Source organism: Syngnathus scovelli, chromosome 2 (genome assembly GCF_024217435.2).
Source record: "Syngnathus scovelli strain Florida chromosome 2, RoL_Ssco_1.2, whole genome shotgun sequence".
In the NCBI taxonomy this organism is placed as follows: Eukaryota; Metazoa; Chordata; class Actinopteri; order Syngnathiformes; family Syngnathidae; genus Syngnathus; species Syngnathus scovelli.
The window spans coordinates 18,936,079-18,953,624 of record NC_090848.1 but is presented as its reverse complement, the minus strand read 5'-3'; the positions used below and the strand labels follow the sequence as shown (position 1 = coordinate 18,953,624).

General features: G+C 43.6%; 2 protein-coding genes across 5 annotated transcripts in view; both read right to left on the bottom strand.

The window, feature by feature from the left end:
• klhdc8b (kelch domain containing 8B) overlaps positions 1 to 9,237 on the bottom strand; it is a 74,467-nt gene extending 65,230 nt beyond the window's left edge. For 2 of the 3 annotated variants that reach the window (XR_007488238.2, XM_049753037.2), the window contains exon 1: positions 8,903 to 9,235. The gene's annotated coding sequence lies outside the window, so the exon portion shown is untranslated. Of the gene's footprint in view, positions 1 to 8,902 lie in introns of all 3 variants that reach the window. The other variant, XM_049753038.2, reaches the window with a different exon arrangement.
• Positions 9,238 to 9,719: 482 nt separating this feature from the next.
• On the bottom strand, positions 9,720 to 17,494 carry si:dkey-32e6.3 (uncharacterized). 2 transcript variants are annotated; one of them, XM_049753036.2, is made up of 6 exons: positions 17,103 to 17,494; positions 16,515 to 16,687; positions 12,539 to 12,685; positions 12,120 to 12,280; positions 11,897 to 12,029; positions 9,720 to 11,031 (listed from the first exon to the last, which is right to left on the bottom strand). In XM_049753036.2, exons 1-6 carry the CDS (start codon positions 17,359 to 17,361, stop codon positions 10,855 to 10,857), a joined length of 1,050 nt encoding a protein of 349 aa, XP_049608993.1. In that variant the 5' UTR covers positions 17,362 to 17,494; the 3' UTR covers positions 9,720 to 10,854. The 2 variants fall into 2 exon arrangements, with proteins under 2 accessions (XP_049608993.1, XP_049608992.1); XM_049753035.2 differs by having other exon boundaries at positions 12,539 to 12,757; positions 17,103 to 17,493.
• Positions 17,495 to 17,546: the final 52 nt, after the last annotated feature.

Below are 17,546 nucleotides of genomic sequence, written 5' to 3'. Positions count from 1 at the left end.
TCACTCAGTTTGAAAGGTTGGAATTGAGTGCAAATGAGTGCAGCTCTCCGTTTAAAAAAATCCTCCATCAATTGTTACGCGGCAAGCCAAGATGAGGAGAATTACGTCCGGCAGATTAACTGCTACGCATGTCAATGAAACAAGCAGTGTGGGGTTTCAAATTCATTAGTGAAGTGGAGAATGCCTTTGTTATTCTGTGTCACTTATGTGAGCTGGGCCGTCTCCGTGGCGACAGGCAGCGGAGCAACGGACTGGACGTTCAACCTCTGGGGCACGTTGTTGCCTCTTGGTGGCACAGATGGAAAACATTCAATTGCCAGGAAACAATTCCACCGAGAGTGGCCATTCGACAAAGCGACGGGATGTCATTTTGTTTTGCTGTTGTGTAGCTGTGACAATTTTGCATATCTCCCTTTTCATTTCTGGTCGCTCAATGCATCCTCCCCACAATTATCTGGTTCAGTTGTTTGGTCGCTGTTTTGTCTTTGTGTTGCCATGCGGGCAATGTTGTACAAAATCACCCAAGTGCGTTATAAAGTCTGATGCTGCCAAGTCCATATAAAGAGCTGTTTTCCAAATCTCTGTGAAATTCTGGGGAAAAAAAATGTCAACCAGACCTTCGTGAATAAAAAAAACAATAACTCATTATCTTAAATAAAACATGTTACAAAGTTTTAAATCAAAAGGATTTTCTTTTATTAAATCCTCTTCATACAGCTCATATAAAGTAGCAGTACGGCAAATCAGGTCGGACAATAACAGTGAACAAATCCTCCCCAGTTTTAAATGACTTCTGGTAAACAATCAAACCCATAGTAATAGCATTGTTGCTCAAAAGAAATTCTACACTTTGACAATTGGCTGGGTGACCATACATTTCATAAGCTTTAATCACCTGATGGCTATTCAGAAGTTTGGGCCACCTTCAAATTTACATTGCAGCAAAAACAGAAGAATATGGATACAAAAAAAATTAACATTTCATACTCTCATCCAATTGCTGAAGGCCTGCATGCCCAAATGAAAAAAAAAAAAAAAACGGGAGGTTTTTCCACCTTATAATGTTAGAATAGGAAGTGAGGTCTCACAGACACATGCTCAAGAATTGCTTCAAAGATTTTCAGTTTTATTTGAATACTAATTCGTTTATATAGAGTAGAGCGTCTAATGAAGTTAGTCTTAAAGATACATTCGTCTTTCATTTATTAGCGAAATTGAAGCAGCCAGGACAAATTTACTTGTAGCACGTTTGCTCATATTCTTCTCTTTGTCATCTTGCACTGTAATTACCTTCATGAATTATGTGAAGAGCGAACGAGTGGTCGTGTAATCAGGGAACAGACTGTTAATTATATTGGGGAAAAGAATGATCACCATGAATAGGATTATTTGTTCCTTCCTCTCCTCATATGTAGCATATCAAGGTTATGCTGCTCACAGGGAACAACTCTGCCCTGCCTCTGTCTAATTTGATCATATAGCCACAGATTGAACTTGTGGCTATTAAACATGTAATATTGCACAAGTTTGACTTTCCTTTCACTGGCCCAGCGTTTGGAGCAGTTTTAAATGAATGCCAAGCTACAATATGAGGTTTTTTTTTATGAGGTTCCAAATGATGTGTTGGTTCATGTTTAGTTTTAAGATTTGCTCCTGGACTTTGGCGGTATTTAAAATAGTTGCTAAGGTCAGTCACAACCAACCCGTGGCAGAAGGATGCAAAAGATTCAGTCATAAAGCAGACTGTGAATGTCCTGCCTCCTTCTCTTTTGGTTTGGTCTCGTCGTCGCATTCACCCTGGAAGTGATGTAGACTGTGGCGGCAAGGTTCTTCTTCTGTTCTAAACTAAAATACCTGTTGGGATCATGTGGACACTGTTCGTAGCAGACAGCTGCTTGCAGCAATCTTTGCTAGACAATCACACCAACATCTTAATACTTCAGATGACACAAATTTCCCATCAGTGTGATCATGCTCAGACATGTAGACTTATGTAACACAAAAGTGCTATTTTGCCCCTCTAGTCACATATTGCATGTGATGAAAAGTCCTGATAAAAGATGTGATGACGTGCTCCTTATCGAACCAGAATTGCCGGTGATGCTATGGTATGATGTAAGGGGATTACAGTATCAGGACTACAGAAAAAAAAATCAAATTAGCGCTCATGGGCAGATATCACCGAGACCGTTTCGCGTATGTTTGCATGGCTACCAGACTTGAATGATGCTTGCCACAACATTTTGCTGCTCTTTTTCTTTTAACTTAATGTCTTGTGTAATGTGATTCAATGTGCCACTTAAATTGCACAGTATCAAATTCTATGTGATTTTGTAGGATTTTCAATCAGGAAAACTCAACCAAAGTTCATTTTCTGATTTGTACCACAGGAGGAAGGCACAATCTTGAATTGATCTATGTGCTCTAGCTAAATCAAAGAACGAAACCTATAGATTTTGAAGAAAATCACATCTGAGACGAACGAGGCTATTTCCAGGGGATTTATCTTAGTGTTCGAGTCCATGACTGCTCTGTGGGGACTACACATAGTTGAGTTGAATTCAAAGCGACTTCATATACACTAAGTGCAACATGGCCTGGCGATAATGCCTGACACTCACTTATTGTTGCCTTGGGATCCCTTAGACTTAAGTAATGAAAATATGAAAAAATCTCAGGAGAGTGATGGAGAGTAATAAGCTTAAGAAGAGAGATCTGGAAGTTGATGCAATTCTCCTTTGAATTATGATAACATCAAACCTCTGCTCCATATGTGGACTGTAGCAACCAGAAAGGAGTAAGACTGGGATGGATGGATGGATTCTGTCAAAAACAGCTTTGATGATGGAGTGATGATGAGTTAATACATACGTTGGCACAATATTTATTTTTCAATTGTATTAAAGGCCTTGACTTTTTCAGTTGGAGAGGAGACTACTTCTTTGAACGTAGGAAGTAAAATGTAAACATATTTGACCTTTTGTTATGCAAGCACGTCTCAAGAGTGTGCCACACTTCCTTTTTGGAGAGGGAAGTTGATGCCATGAGTCAGCCGCTGACATGGCCTCTCACGGATGTCTGTGCAGTGTGCACCATTTCTTGGCCATCTCGGACTCTTACTAAGGCCATAATTTCCCTTGTTTATTAAACACTGCTCCTTCATTAGGAAGATGCCTGAGCATACTGTCTAAAGGTAGCCTTTAAATTTTTGTACTTTCTTTCTCATTATTTTCAGCACTGGTCTTGCTCTTTTTCCATCTGGTAGTGTTTGGGAGCATTTTAGTTTGTTGGTTTTTAACATACCGTAATTTTCGGACTATAAGTCACTCCGGAGTATAAGTCGCACCAGCCATAAAATGCCCCAAAAAGTGAAAAAAAAAAACCATATATAATTCGCTCCGGGGTATAAGTCGCATTTTGGGGGGCAATTTATTCCACAAAATCACAAAAAACAGATGCATAGATGAAAATGATTGCTCTTACGACTGATAAAACTGAGAAGATAATAGATCATAAATTGACATTATCACTTCCACATATGGCCTCCTTGCTGCAAAGCTCTCTTGTTGGTGTAAAAGTCAACGTTGGCAGCTAGGAACGTCCAAACTGTCCACTGCATGCATCCCACTTAATCTTCTGATGGGAAAGTTGGCTCGATTCCACACTCATTCATCCAGGTTGATGTCTGCAATGTCCCCTTGTGTTTTGTTCATGTGCGCAAGTGTGTATATGAAATTAATATGAAACAATCACATTTTAAAACACTAGGTTACACACTATGGCTTCATTTGTCAAGGTGTGCATGTTTGTTGTCAAAATAAAAGCTGATGAATAAATTTAAGTTATTGTTATGATCCACGCATCCATTTTCTATGCTGTCTTGGGATGTACCTGGAGGAGAACATGCAAACTCGACGCAGGGAGGCCAGAGCCGGATGTGTTAAAGCTAAAGACGGACACAACAACTACTAGTATTATCATCAATAACAATAAAAATAACCATAATAATAATAATAATGATAATAAATGGTGTTCAACTTTGGAGCTTTTACAATACTTTATCCCTGTTAGGCACCAATGCATTCTCCAGAGTGACCAATTAAACATTTGGCCTCTGAAAGCTTGCAATTTTTTCCCCTTGACTTCTTTTCAAAATTCATTATCCATAAAAATGATAGTAATCAAACAGGGGCAATTATGCAAAATGATGGGGAGATAATTAGGGTTCCCACACAGAACATATTTGCTATGTTACAAACAGTAAACTGCCTCTCGCTCTAATCACACGGCTCTTAAACAGACAACATAGCTCAGTTTTAGTCTAGTGGACGTCCTTGCTAAAGAGGCAAGCTTTTGGCAAAACGGCAAACTTGTTAACTCAATTGAAATGGCGTCATGCCAATGGGAATATCATTACAGCATTAAAAATAATGTAGTGCAGTATACGCGTTGAGGCTCTTCAATTTGCCAAAGCTATTGTTACTTTCTTATAGGATGATAATTCAGACTGACCAAATAGTTATTGTTGCGCTTCTCTCATTTGATATATAAAAAAAACAATCACACAGGAAAAAAAAAACAATCAGAGAAACAAAATGTGACTTGCGAGGTGGCCGTCAAGTCTCCGCATTTGTGGAAACACTCACTGTGACAATCGCTGCAGCCTCTCCAAAAAAAAAATAAAAAAAGATAAATAAATAAAAAATCTAACTGCTAATATTTAGAGTTATAGTAACATTCCATTATGAATGAGGTGCTTCTCTGGGCAAGGCTGCAGAGGTGTATCCCCAATGAGTGCTCACGAGTAAGCAACAAATTTGACATGTAATTCGCAGCTTCTGTCGCTCATAGATTATTTTTCCTCATGTGTGTTTTTTTTTCTTTGATATCAAAGTAGAGGCACAGGAATGAGCCGGAGATAGCTGTTGTTCTTTTTCCACTCTCATGACTATTCAAATATGACCTTTTTTCTTTTTAAATTGCCAACTCCTAAGCTCTTTAGATTTTTATTTCAAATGCCATCGAATGTTTTCTTCTTTTCACAAAACATAAGAATTTTATTTTGCATTTTGTTCCCTACTGTGTCCAAACTGTTAACTTCATGTACCAATCCATTATTTTTGGTGTACCATTACACCCCAATCGTATACATTACGACCACAAGTAAATGTGACTCTCGATATCAACAAGTTTGACAACGCTGACCCAAGTAGTGCATGACTCAATAATGTAATCCATCATTCGTGCAAGCTTGTGTATTTCTGAGTGCCTGCCTTCACGGTGCCGCCTCCTGAGTGAAGGTGGCATTTTACTGGCACTACGAGCGCCGCCAACACGCCGCGCAAGCCTGCCTGGCACCTGACGAGACAGACCCAAACGCTGCATGTCAGCTGTGATCCTCATTAAGCTGATTAGCACATATGTTAGGACACGGAGAAAGGAGGGCAGGAAGGGTGCATTCGTTCTTCTCCACGTATGAGACTGAACCCATCTTTCAACTGTTTGGCCAGATGCAGGAAAAAGCAGCAGATGGCATCCATTTGGCTTATATACCGTAATTTTCGGACTATAAGTCGCTCCGGAGTATAAGTCGCACCAGCCATAAAATGCCCCAAAAAGTGAAAAAAACATATATGTCGCTCCGGAGTATAAGTCGCATTTTGGGGGGCAATTTATTCAACAAAATCCCACACCAAGAACGAGCAACAACAGGCTAAACGATAGCAACAACAGGCTAAACGATAGGTATGCTAACGTGACAAACACAAACAAAGAGCTGAGAACAGGCCTGACGTAACATATAGAGTTATTAAAGACAACTATTACATAAATAACATGTTTATAAAACCATCTGTGTCACCCCAATTCATTAAATCCATCGATCGTTCGATACGATGGCAACAACAGGCTAAACGATAGGTATGCCAATGTGACAAACACAAACGAAGAGCTGAGAATGGGCCTGACGTAACATATAGAGTTATTAAAGAGAACTATTACATGAATAACACGTTTATAAAACCATCGGTGTCACTCCCAATTCATTAAATCCATCGAGCATCCTTTGTCAACAATGGGTGCGCGCGGCTGACGGCGCTTGCACTTCAAAATATTCCACAGGCCCTTATAACGATATATAAATTATATTTCAAATAACTATTATATAGGTGATGCACTGGGTAGCACGTCCGCCTCACAGTTAGGAGGGTGCGGGTTCGATTCCACCTCCGGCCCTCCCTGTGTGGAGTTTGCATGTTCTCCCCGGGCCCGCGTGGGTTTTCTCCGGGAACTCCGGTTTCCTCCCACATTCCAAAAACATGCTTGGTAGGCCGATTGAAGAATCCAAATTGTCCCTAGGTGTGAGTGTGAGTGCGATTGGTTGTCTGTCTCTGTGTGCCCTGCGATTGGCTGGCAACCAGTTCAGGGTGTCCCCCGCCTACTGCCCGATGACGGCTGGGATAGGCTACAGCACGCCCGCGACCCCCGTGGGGACTAAGCAGTTCAGAAAATGGATGGATGGATGGATAACTATTATATAAGCAATATTATCAAACCATCTGTGCACTTTAAATCATTAAATCCATCGATCAAATTCCTCGTCCTTTGTCAACAACGCCGCGCGTGCGTCCTGACGTCAGCCTCGTCGTTATTCCACGGATCTACTATATAACTACGTATATTGTAGCGTTAACAAAGTACAAGGAAAGACGTGGGTTTGGTAAACGGCTCTTTATTTAACAAAACAAACTTCCAAGCGTATGGCGGCGTGGACTTCCAGCCACCGATGTGGAAGAGAGCTCCATACAATAGGACCGGGCGTGCGTAAAAGCCATGTCCGAGCCCCATGCACAGTCCGCGGACAGCTACCCGGCCGAGCGCCGGCCCCCGACTTCGATCCATGGAGGTGAACGAGAGCTCAGTAGAGTAGGACCGGGCGTCCGTAAAAGTCATAATAGTTTTTCAAACCTTCTATGTCACTCCAAATCCTTAATTCCTTCAATCACTGCGTCCTCCGTGTCACTTAGAAACAAAGCCGCTAATGATGCCGGTAGTACGTACATCGGTACGGTACGGTTTCGGCTGCATATTTGACAACTTGAAGTTTGTTACCTGCAAAATATGAGTTTCTTTTTGGTGCCATTTTTCTTAAGCCCTTCCCATTTAGAGCGCCCTCATCCAGTTTCGTCTGAAAAATGGAGCAAGTGTGCATACAGCAGACAGTGGACTTGGATATGGCGCTTTAAAGTGTTAATTGCTTTATTTGATTTTTTTCTCTATTTTTTATATTTTGAATAGGTTCAAGATAAAGATATAAAAGCATGTGAAGTGATCAACTATACTAAAAATAACATGTGAAGTGGTCAACTATACTTGTAAGTAAGTGATGTGTTAATAATCAAGTAAAAATTTGTGAAAAAAAACATATATAAGTCGCTCCTGAGTATAAGTCGCCCTCCCACCCAAACTATGAAAAAAAAAACGTGACTTTTAGTCCGAAAATTACGGTAATTAAAAGAATAAACAGTTGCATTCAGTTCCCCGGCAATATTTTCTATTACCACTGAAATCTGTTCCATGTGGGTAAATAATGACCTTTTGATCTATTATCGACAATACATCTTGCTTTAATGAAAAAAACTGTGAATAAAAGGGCCCTAGTTGCAAGGACAGAGGAATAAAGACGGGTGATGCAATCGATGTCATTCACAGATAACATACTAACTAAGAAGGGGTGTGAAGGACAAAGTCATAAAGACTGTCTTAGTTTACAGCACTAATGGAGAAGGCTTTTATTGTGCCTTTCAGGATGTCAAAACTACATCACTAGACAACTTCAATAACAAGGCTTCATCAGATTGAAGGAAACCATCATTTCCCAAGGGGAAAAAAAACTGATGTAAAAGGTAAGTGTTTACTTCAAGTTGTGTAGAGTTTGTGATATCAATGTCTCTTCTGATCACATCCGAATAAGCTGTGAAATCATGGAGCAAATTGCAATCTCATGACAGCAAGTCAAGTCAAGACTTGATTATGCTTAATTATACTGAGTTTTGATTGAAACGATTCTGTTTTACTATATGTGTAGTGAAATGTCTCCCATACTGTAGTTTAGTTAACTCTCTGGTCTTGTTCAATTACAAGTGTCTTTTAATTAAAATATTTTTAGGTAATTATACATTTATGACATGAAGTGTTAAACATCAATTTTAATTATTCAACTATTTGTTATGATTAAAATATAATTTTATATTTTTAAGCCTTTAAATTGTAGTTTGCACAAATTGGGCATATATGCCCATAAAAGAAATGTTTAGAAAACCTTTTTTCTTACAGGACACAGTTAAAATCACAAATAGACAGAAGCAGAAAAAAATCAACTGTTGAGTGCAGAAACACCACTTTTCAAATATGATTTAATCCTGAATTTCAATTGGACAAGATTGGCCACGAAAGTGCCAATTCGATGTAAACCAGTGAAATAAGTGCAACTGAGTGAACTGAAGGTGCAAGTTACAAAACGAGACATAACTCCACACCTGAGAACTTTAACTGTATTTGCATTGAAAGCGCTAAAATAGTAATGATTTAATAAATTTAAAAAATAGACACAAAGCGGTTTACGCAACATGATGTCAAAATATTAGAAACCGTTCAGCACCCCACTGACATTGCACGTATGTCTAACGAAGTGGTCAGTGAGTGAATGCAAATTGTTTCAAATAGCTTCGACTTAAACAAACAAAACAATGTCAATGGCTATTTTGGAGCTCGAAGTTGACCACCCGCCGCAACGCCCCGCTGAAGCGCACGTTCTTCTCTCACATACAAAATTAATGCATCTTGTTTGATAAGCAAATAAAAGCTCAAAGATGTGCAAAGTTGTGCAAAGAAATGCGTGTACCTTCCTAGCAGGGGAGATCAGTCCGAAGATGCAGCGATGGTGCCACGTAGCCCACAGGTACCGAATTAGTCACATGCTCCCAGAGCGTAGCTGTCCATATTTTGCTAAAACGCCAGCATCCAACAGTTTCAATCCAGCTGCACTCTGATCGCCTCCTCACTTCTCTCTCTCTCCCTTTCTCTGTGCGCACAATTGACGCAGCCATCAAGTGCTCTCAAGCTGCAACTTCCGCCGTCTTCAAGTGCAAATTGAGACACTCCTGCACACCTGTAGTCGTTTGACATTCAGTGGAGAAAAGCAGGATGGTGAGTTTGATTGTGCGCATTTCATTAGCTGACAACGGAATCAGGTAACAGTAACTCACCTGAGAAGACGGAAGCTGGTTAAAATAACCAGAGATGCTGCTGCCCTCATGCGGACAAAGAAGACACTGCAGTCATTTATGCGACCGACATGCCTTTTACTGTATTATTAGTCAAGTCAGTGGTTATCAAATTTAAGATGGCAGATTTTTTTTCCAACGACTCCTCATATCCTAACACGAATAGACCTTTTGTCAATTACTATAAACAATATCAGTAAATAAACAATACGTAAGCGGCTACCACTGGCCTAAACTGAAATAAATGACAATGTCTGATCTCCTGCATGCTTTTATGTCTCACTGGTGCAACATACTCGATTCAAATGGAAGCAAATTGCTCTCTTGGGATGAATAGGTCTTTAAAATGTTGCTTCTATGTTACTAGTAGTATTAGTAGTATCGGCCCTCGGCATCGGTGACTACGTACTTTAAAAGAAGTGGCATCAAACATCCTTTGCAATTATCTCATTTAAAAAACAAATGTTTAATGATTGTCACACATTATTATTAGACATCAGCCATATTGTAACGACAGTAAATACAATAGCTTGATGTAACAGAAGCATACCAAAAAAAATTAATGGTGAAGAAGCAGTCAAACAAATGTTTCATGTGATTGAACGTCAATGTTGAAGTCATCAGTGGAGTGAAGCATGAACTGAGGCTAACAAACTTGATTTGTATGTGCCTCAAATTGTACACCTTCGTACTATATCTGCACTTCTTGCAAAATAAATGTTCAGGACAATGTTTAAAAATAAAAATAAAAAGCTCCATCATGCAAAAAAATCTTTGGCTACAAATTCACTACACCACAAAGTTTTTGTGGTTGTTGTTTTTTAGTCTCTAACTACTCAGCAATAAATAAACTGCCAATAAAACATCTCCCTGGCAGAAATATAAACTTGTTATAAACACCCATCATATTATACAGTAATCAGTACCACGAACAATCACTCGGTAAATGTGCAGTCAGTTTGTGTTAAGACATAACAAAAGTAAAATTATTTAAAAGCATCCCTGACACCTGCTCAACCTAATGGTGGGTCACAATGCATTTAACATTGCACATCACAGCTAGTAAAAGTGATGTGCAACCAAAGAGTGCATCATTCATTGACAAAAATCACGACAGAAAGTGTGAATGAGAATGTAAACGGCCTGCCTCTTCTTTTAATGGGTGTTGGCACCAATATTGGCTTAAAAACCTCAGAGAATTTTATACTCAAGTAATGGATGAAATCAGCTCTGACTAAAGGGGCGCTTAACTCCATTTGACCCCAATTAGAGAGTTTGCATAATTCTTGCCAAGATGCATTATTCACAAAGCCTCTGCTGAAAGGCAGTCTCTCAAATTTGTTGACTTACAATTCGAAATGTGTATGGAAAATGTGTTTACTTGGTCTTGTCTCAATGTACTATATAGGAATGTGCTGCGAATACCCAATATTTAGTTTCTTGGGAATATTTTTATCATTACTCTTTTTTTGAACAATAAAGCAAGTTAAACATCACAGCCCTGAGAAAATGGTACCCTGAATAGGAGTTCTTCAAGAGTAGAAGTGGTTAAAAGTTGTCCAGCTGTGCTCTAGCCTGACCTCTGTTGGATATTCTTCTCATAGTTCTCCTGGCAGATGTGGACGCGGCGGGTGAAGTAGTCGGGCTCAGAAATGGCCTTGAGGAGGTCGGTCTGGATCAAGGCGACGTCATAAAACTCTGAGACACAGGCTGTGCGAGTGTCCGAGCCGCCTGGTTCCATGAAAACCTAAACCAGACACATGGTTGTGTTATTTTTTTGTCGGTTGTTAAACACAACTGCATTGGAAGCTACTATGCGAATTGCGGTCTGACGCATTTAATCATCACACAAAAAAATAAAAACAACCAAACTATTCTGCTTTTTGTAATACTTGCACAAATTGTCTTGCTTTCCACAGTGACCAATTTAGAATGCCTGAAAGTGAAAACGTCAGAGCAACACTTTGCAAATACTTAATGGGAAGAAAAAGATCGCTCTATGGTTGGCGTGAATATTTCATGCTGTTCCATCTTCCATTTGTTTGACTTGCTTGACCTGGAAAGTGGACCAACGTGACTGCTATAATTAAGTCCCACCTGCTTCTAAATATCATTACTCTGAAAGAAGCAAGTTCTGCTATTTTTTGTTAGTTTCTTTTCAACATTTTACTCATTTGCAAAGACACAAAAACAATGAAACTAAATAGAAGTAACCGCTGGCTAGAGCAAAGCACAAAAGCTTTGGGGCTCTTACTGAATAAAGCTTCTATTAATTAAATCTCGTAATTACCAATGTCTGACTTTCATCGACTGAAATAACACACTAGCAGCGAGTCAGCAGTTTACTCCAAGAAGAGCTGAGTCGGGAAGTTACAGTTCTTGAAGTGGCTTTAAAACGTTGCTCTCACTAAATGGGACTTGACATTTGAAAAACAAAAAACACACTCAATTAAAGATTAATGAGGCAGAGAAGGAGGCAGGGAGTAAGGACACTGCATCTCGCTCAATATGCGTAGTATGAAATATCACAAATGAGTAGTCAAATGAGATGGAAAATGGTGGTGGAAAATAAGTGAAGAAAATGATCTGTGGCGAGAAGAGCTGTGTGCTACCTTGGGATGGACAACGGTATCCTTGTCATTCTGTCTTATGTTGTCATCTATGAAGATGTGCTGAACATGCTTGTCAAAGGGGTCCACCCACAGCGGCTTCCCACCCTGGATGGAGAACTTCTTCATCATCCACCTTTGTTGAATTAAGAAAAAAAAGAAATATGGCTAAGGATACATACAGGAGACTGGAGTTACCGCGATCGTATTTGGGGAATTAACTTACCATTTGTAGTCATCCTGGAAGCCTCCGAGTCCATTCGCGCCACTAAAGAATTGGTAGAGGCCTCTCTCGCCATCGCGGGACGACAGCCGCTCTGCGCCTCTGGTCAGAAGAACCCCCTTCGAACTGCAGCGGATCTTCCCTGGTGTCTTATTCACACTTAACTGAGCAGGAGACAAGTCCAGACAGGTGTCTATTACAGCACAATTACTGGGAGATTGATGGCCATTATCGGTCCATAACTCATTTGTTATCATTTTCATGTGAAATATTCCATGAACCATCGGGGAAAATTCTTGTACCACAAGTTCATTGCTTTGTAAATTACAGCACAAGAGCTTGAAAACGTGTGGCGCTCGTGTTTAAAAATGTGGAGTAGGTGAGGGTAGACAATGCTTGGATTGATTGTGACTCTATTTTACCTTCAGATCAGGGAGATCAGGAAACAGGGGATGAACATCCTGGCTCAGTGCTTTGGATACAGCATTTAACACACGAGGTAAGTCGCATCCAAAAGTACGAAAGTGGATGGCAAACTCAGTGCCTTGCTGCGTCAGGTCTTTGAGCAACTGGAAAAAGGAGGGAAGGATCCAGTGGTAGAGTCGGCCATTCATTGCCTTTGTTGTCAGCTCGCTGTCTCCCTGTAGGAAGGCCAGCCCATCAACAAACAATATAGTCTAAAGATCTTGATGATTGGTGAAACTACCAAAGTACATTCTGGTTGAGGTTTGGAAGACCATTATAATTTTCGAATTATATTGATTTGACCCCTCCGTGAGTCGTCACCTTATCGTGGTGGAGGGCTTTGCGTTCCCCTATGATCCTAGGAGCCATGTTGTCGGGGGCTTCATGCCCCTGGTAGGGTCACACATGGCAAACGGGTCCTAGGTGAGGGGCCAGACAAAGCACGGCTCACAGAAGCCCCTTATGATGAGTAAAATAAATGGACTTCGTTTTCCCTCGCCCGGACGCGGGTCACCGGGGCCCCCCTCTGGAGCCAGGCCTGGAGGCGGGGCTCGAAGGCGAGCTTCTGGTGGCCAGGCCTTCGCCCATGGGGCCCGGCCCGAAAAGGAAACGTGGGTACCCCTTCCCATGGGCTCACCACCTGTGGGAGGGGCCGAAGGGGTCGGGTGCAGTGTGAACTGGGCGGCGGCTAAAGGCAGGGACCTTGACGGTCTGATCTCCAGCTGCAGAAGCTGGCTCTTGGGACATGGAATGTCACCTCTCTGGCTGGAAAGGAGCCCGAGCTGGTGTGCGAGGCAGAATAAATCCGACTAGATATAGTCGGACTAGCCTCCACGTACAGTGGGGTTGGACTCTCTTCCACTCTGGAGTTGCCGACGGTGAGAGGTGTCAAGCAGGTGTGGGTATACTTGTTGCCCCCCGGCTGGGCGCCTGCACATTGGGGTTCACCCCGGTGAACAAGAGGGTAGCCTCCCTCCGCCTTCGAGTGGGGGGACGGGTCCTGACTGTTGTTTGTGTCTATGCACCAAACGGCAGCTCAGAGTACCCACACTTCTTGGGGTCCCTGGAGGAAGTGCTGGAGAGCGCTCCTTCTGGGGACTCCGTCGTTCTACTGGGTGACTTCAATGCTCACGTGGGCAATGACAGTGAGACCTGGAAGGGCGTGATTGGGAGGAACGGCCCCCCCGATCTGAACCCGAGCAGTGTGCTCGACACGGATTTTCAATAATGAACACCATGTTCAAACATAAGGGTTTCCATGTGTGCACTTGGCACCAGGACACCCTATGCCGCAGTTCGATGATCGACTTTGTAGTCGTGTCATCGGATTTGCGGCTGCATGTTTTGGACACTCGGGTGAAGAGAGGGGCGGAGCTGTCAACTGATCATCACCTGGTGGTGGGTTGGCTCCGATGGTGGGGGAAGATGCCGGTCCGACCTGGCAGACCCAAACGCTCTGTGAGGGTCTGCTGAGAACGTCTGGCAGAATCTCCTGTCAGGAAGAGCTTCAACTCCCACCTCCGGCAGAGCTTTTCCCACGTCCCGGGGGAGGCGGGGGACATTGAGTCTGAGTGGACCATGTTCTACGCCTCCATTGTTGAGGCGGCCGACCGGAGCTGTGGCCGTAAGGTCGTTGGTACCTGTCATGACGGCAATCCCCGAACCCGCTGGTGGACACCGCCGGTAAGGGATGCCGTCAAGCTGAAGAAGGAGTCCTATCGGGCCGTTTTGGCCTGCGGGACTCCGGAGGCAGCTGACAGGTACCGGATGGCCAAGCGAAACGCGGCTTCGGCGGTTGCTGAGGCAAAAACACGGGCATGGGAGGAGTTTGGTGAGGCCATGGAGAATGACTTCCGTACGGCTTCGAGGAAATTCTGCTCCACCATCCGGCGTGTCAGGAGGCGGAAGCAGTGCAACGTCAACACTGTTTACAGTGGGGATGGCATGCTGCTGACCTCGACTCGGGACGTCGTGAGTCGGTGGGGAGAATACTTCGAAGACCTCCTCAATTCCACCTACACGTCTTCCATTAAGGAAGCAGGGCTTGGAGACTATGAGGCGAATTCTCCAATCTTTGGGGTCGAAGTCACTGAGGTAGTTAAAAAACTCCTCGATGGCAAGGCCCCGGGGGTGGATGAGATCCCCCCGGAGTTCTTAAAGGCTCTGGATGTTGTGGGGCTGTCATGGCTGACACGCCGCTACAACATTGCGTGGACATCGGGGACAGTGCCTCTGGATTGGCAGACTGGGGTGGTGGTTCCTCTCTTTAAGAAGGGGGACCGGAGGGTGTGTTCCAATTACAGGGGAATCACACTCCTCAGCCTCCCCGTTAAGGTCTATTCAGGGGTGCTGGAGAGGAGGGTCCATCGGGAGGTCGAACCTCGGATTCAGGAGGAGCAGTGTGGCTTTTGTCCTGGCCGTGGAACAGTGGACCAGCTCTACACCCTCGGCAGGATCCTCGAGGGTGCATGGGAGTTCACCCAACCAATCCACATGTGTTTTGTGGACTTGGAGAAGGCGTTCGACTGTGTCCCTGACACAGGACTGAGGTTCTGTGAAGGGTGCTTCGGGAGTATGGGGTGCCGAGCCAACTGATAAGGGCAGTTCGGTCCCTGTTTCACCGATGCCAGCGTCTGGTCCGCATTTCCGGCAGTAAGTCGGATTCGTTCCCAGTGAGGGTTGGACTCCGCCAAGGCTGCCCTTTCTCACCGATTCTGTTCATAATTTTTATGGACAGAATTTCTAGGCGCAGCCGAGGTATTGAGGGGTTCTGGTTTGGGGACCTCAGCATCACGTCTCTGCTTTTTGCAGATGACGTGGTGCTGTTGGCTTCTTCAGGCCGTGATCTCCAGCTCTCGCTGGAACGGTTCGCAGCCGAGTGTGAAGCAGTCGGGATGAGGGTCAGCACCTCCAAATCCGAGTTCATGGTTTTCGATCGGAAAAGGGTGGAATGCCCTCTCCGGATCAGGGATGAGATCCTGCCCCAAGTTGAGGAGTTCAAGTATCTTGGAGTCTTGTTCACGAGTGAGGGGAGGATGGAGCGCGAGATCGACAGGCGGATCGGTGCAGCGTCGGCAGTAATGCGGACCCTGTACCGGTCCGAAGAGAGAGCTGAGCCAAAAGGCAAAGCTCTCAATTTACCGGTCGATTTACACTCCTACCCTCACCTATGGTCACGAGCTATGGGTCGTGACCGAAAGAACGAGATCCCGGATACAAGCGGCCGGAATGAGTTTTCTCCGCAGGATGTCCGGGCTTTCCCTTAGAGATAGGGTGAGAAGCTCGGTCATCCGGGAGAGACTCGGAGTAGAGTCGGTACTCCTCCACGTTGAGAGGAGCCAGATGAGGTGGCTCGGACATCTTATCAGGATGCCTCCTGGACGCCTCCCTGGGGAGGTGTTCCGGGCATGTCCCACCAGTAGGAGACCCAGGACGCGCTGTAGAGACTATGTCTCTCAGCTGGCCTGGGAACGCCTTGGGATCCCCTGGGATGAGCTGGATGAAGTGGCTGGGGAGAGGGAAGTCTGGGAGTCCCTCCTAAAGCTGCTGCCCCCGCGACCCGACACCGGATAAGCGGAAGAAGATGGATGGATGGATGGATATTGATTTGAAAAGTGACTTTAAAAAAGACCTATTTTTAAAATTAAAATTATTCATTAATATATTCATTCGTCATTCGAACTACTTATCCTCAGAACGGTCGCGAGGGAGCTGGAGCCTACCCCAACAGTCTAGTAGGGCGGTAGGCAGGGTACACCCTGAACTGGTCGTCAGACAATCACAGGGCTAAATTAAATTAACAACTCTGTGTGCTCTTTGATTGGCTGGCAACCAATTAACAGTGTTCCCCGGCTCCTGCCCATGAGTCTCGTGAAGATAAGTAGTTCAGAAAATGGGTAGATTGATGTCTACTCTGTCTGAGAGGATACTTACCTTTACACCTTCAGGCCAGCGGAGCAGGTTCAGATGTTCCTCCAGAATTCCACGAAAGCGTTTACCGGCAACGGAGGTGAACATGGGAGATGCTCCAAACTGAGAGTAGTAGTTGACGGCATCATCACATGGCGGAAGTAGAGAAGGAGAGTCACTCAACCATTTCCACTTGCCTGTGAATGTAGACACACATTTGAGATGTAGATCAGACTGGTCTGGAGGATTGGGCATTTTCTATAATTTAAAACAGACATTTTTGTAAATTTAGTTGGTATCATTTTACGGGAAGGCTGAGTTACTTACAGAATGTAATGTAGAGTGAGATAATTACTATGTATGTACGCTTTGTTACTATGTAAGTACATTTTGGTGTGTCAGGGATTTTGTGTGAATGGAATGATTATGTTCTTTGGCTCACAAAGGTTGGGATACACACTGCTCCTGCAGATCTGCCATTCAGCATAGTTGACATTCCACAGCGATGGATTGAAAATGCTCGAATAAATGCTGTAGTTCTTGACATTGAATTCGACATAAAAGACATAGCTGTTCACCTGAGTCAGCATAAATACAACTCGCAGTTTTTACCTTTGCTCATTTTGCCCCATGTAACAGTCGTCATAAAATAATCCAGGGCAGCCTCTGTCCCTTGACATCTGACTGAGTCGGACACCAGAATGGTGTTGTTTAAATCCACATGCAGGATTATTTTTTTATGCTTCTTGTGTATGGCAGGACACAACGATGGGCCGTCATTTGTCCCGGTCGCAGGTTCGGAGGCATCCCGGTAATTCGTGTCCTCGTCGTCTTCAGCATGGTGGCTGTTGTCTCCACTGTTGTTGGCCATCACTGGACCACTCTGTGTGGTAGTTTGCTTATCGGCACTTCAATTTTGTTTATCCGCTGCCAAAATTAGTTAAGCTGTCTCCTTAACTTCCTTATCAACTGTTCCAAATTCTTCTTCTGTCAGTTAATATTGTACAGGGTTACTTGAGCGCCACCCATTGGTGATAAAAGTAGATGCCGCACCTC

What these genes read in the sequence shown, in the direction of transcription:
- si:dkey-32e6.3 (XM_049753035.2), bottom strand. Translation starts at nt 17,361, where the DNA reads ATGGCCAACAACAGTGGAGACAACAGCCACCATGCTGAAGACGACGAG. An exon ending in GCTGGCCTGAAGGTGTAAAG is followed by an intron (nt 12,758 to 16,514) that starts GTAAGTATCCTC and finishes GCCTTCCTACAG; the next exon opens with GGAGACAGCGAGCTGACAAC. An exon ending in CTGATCTCCCTGATCTGAAG is followed by an intron (nt 12,281 to 12,538) that starts GTAAAATAGAGT and finishes TCTCCTGCTCAG; the next exon opens with TTAAGTGTGAATAAGACACC.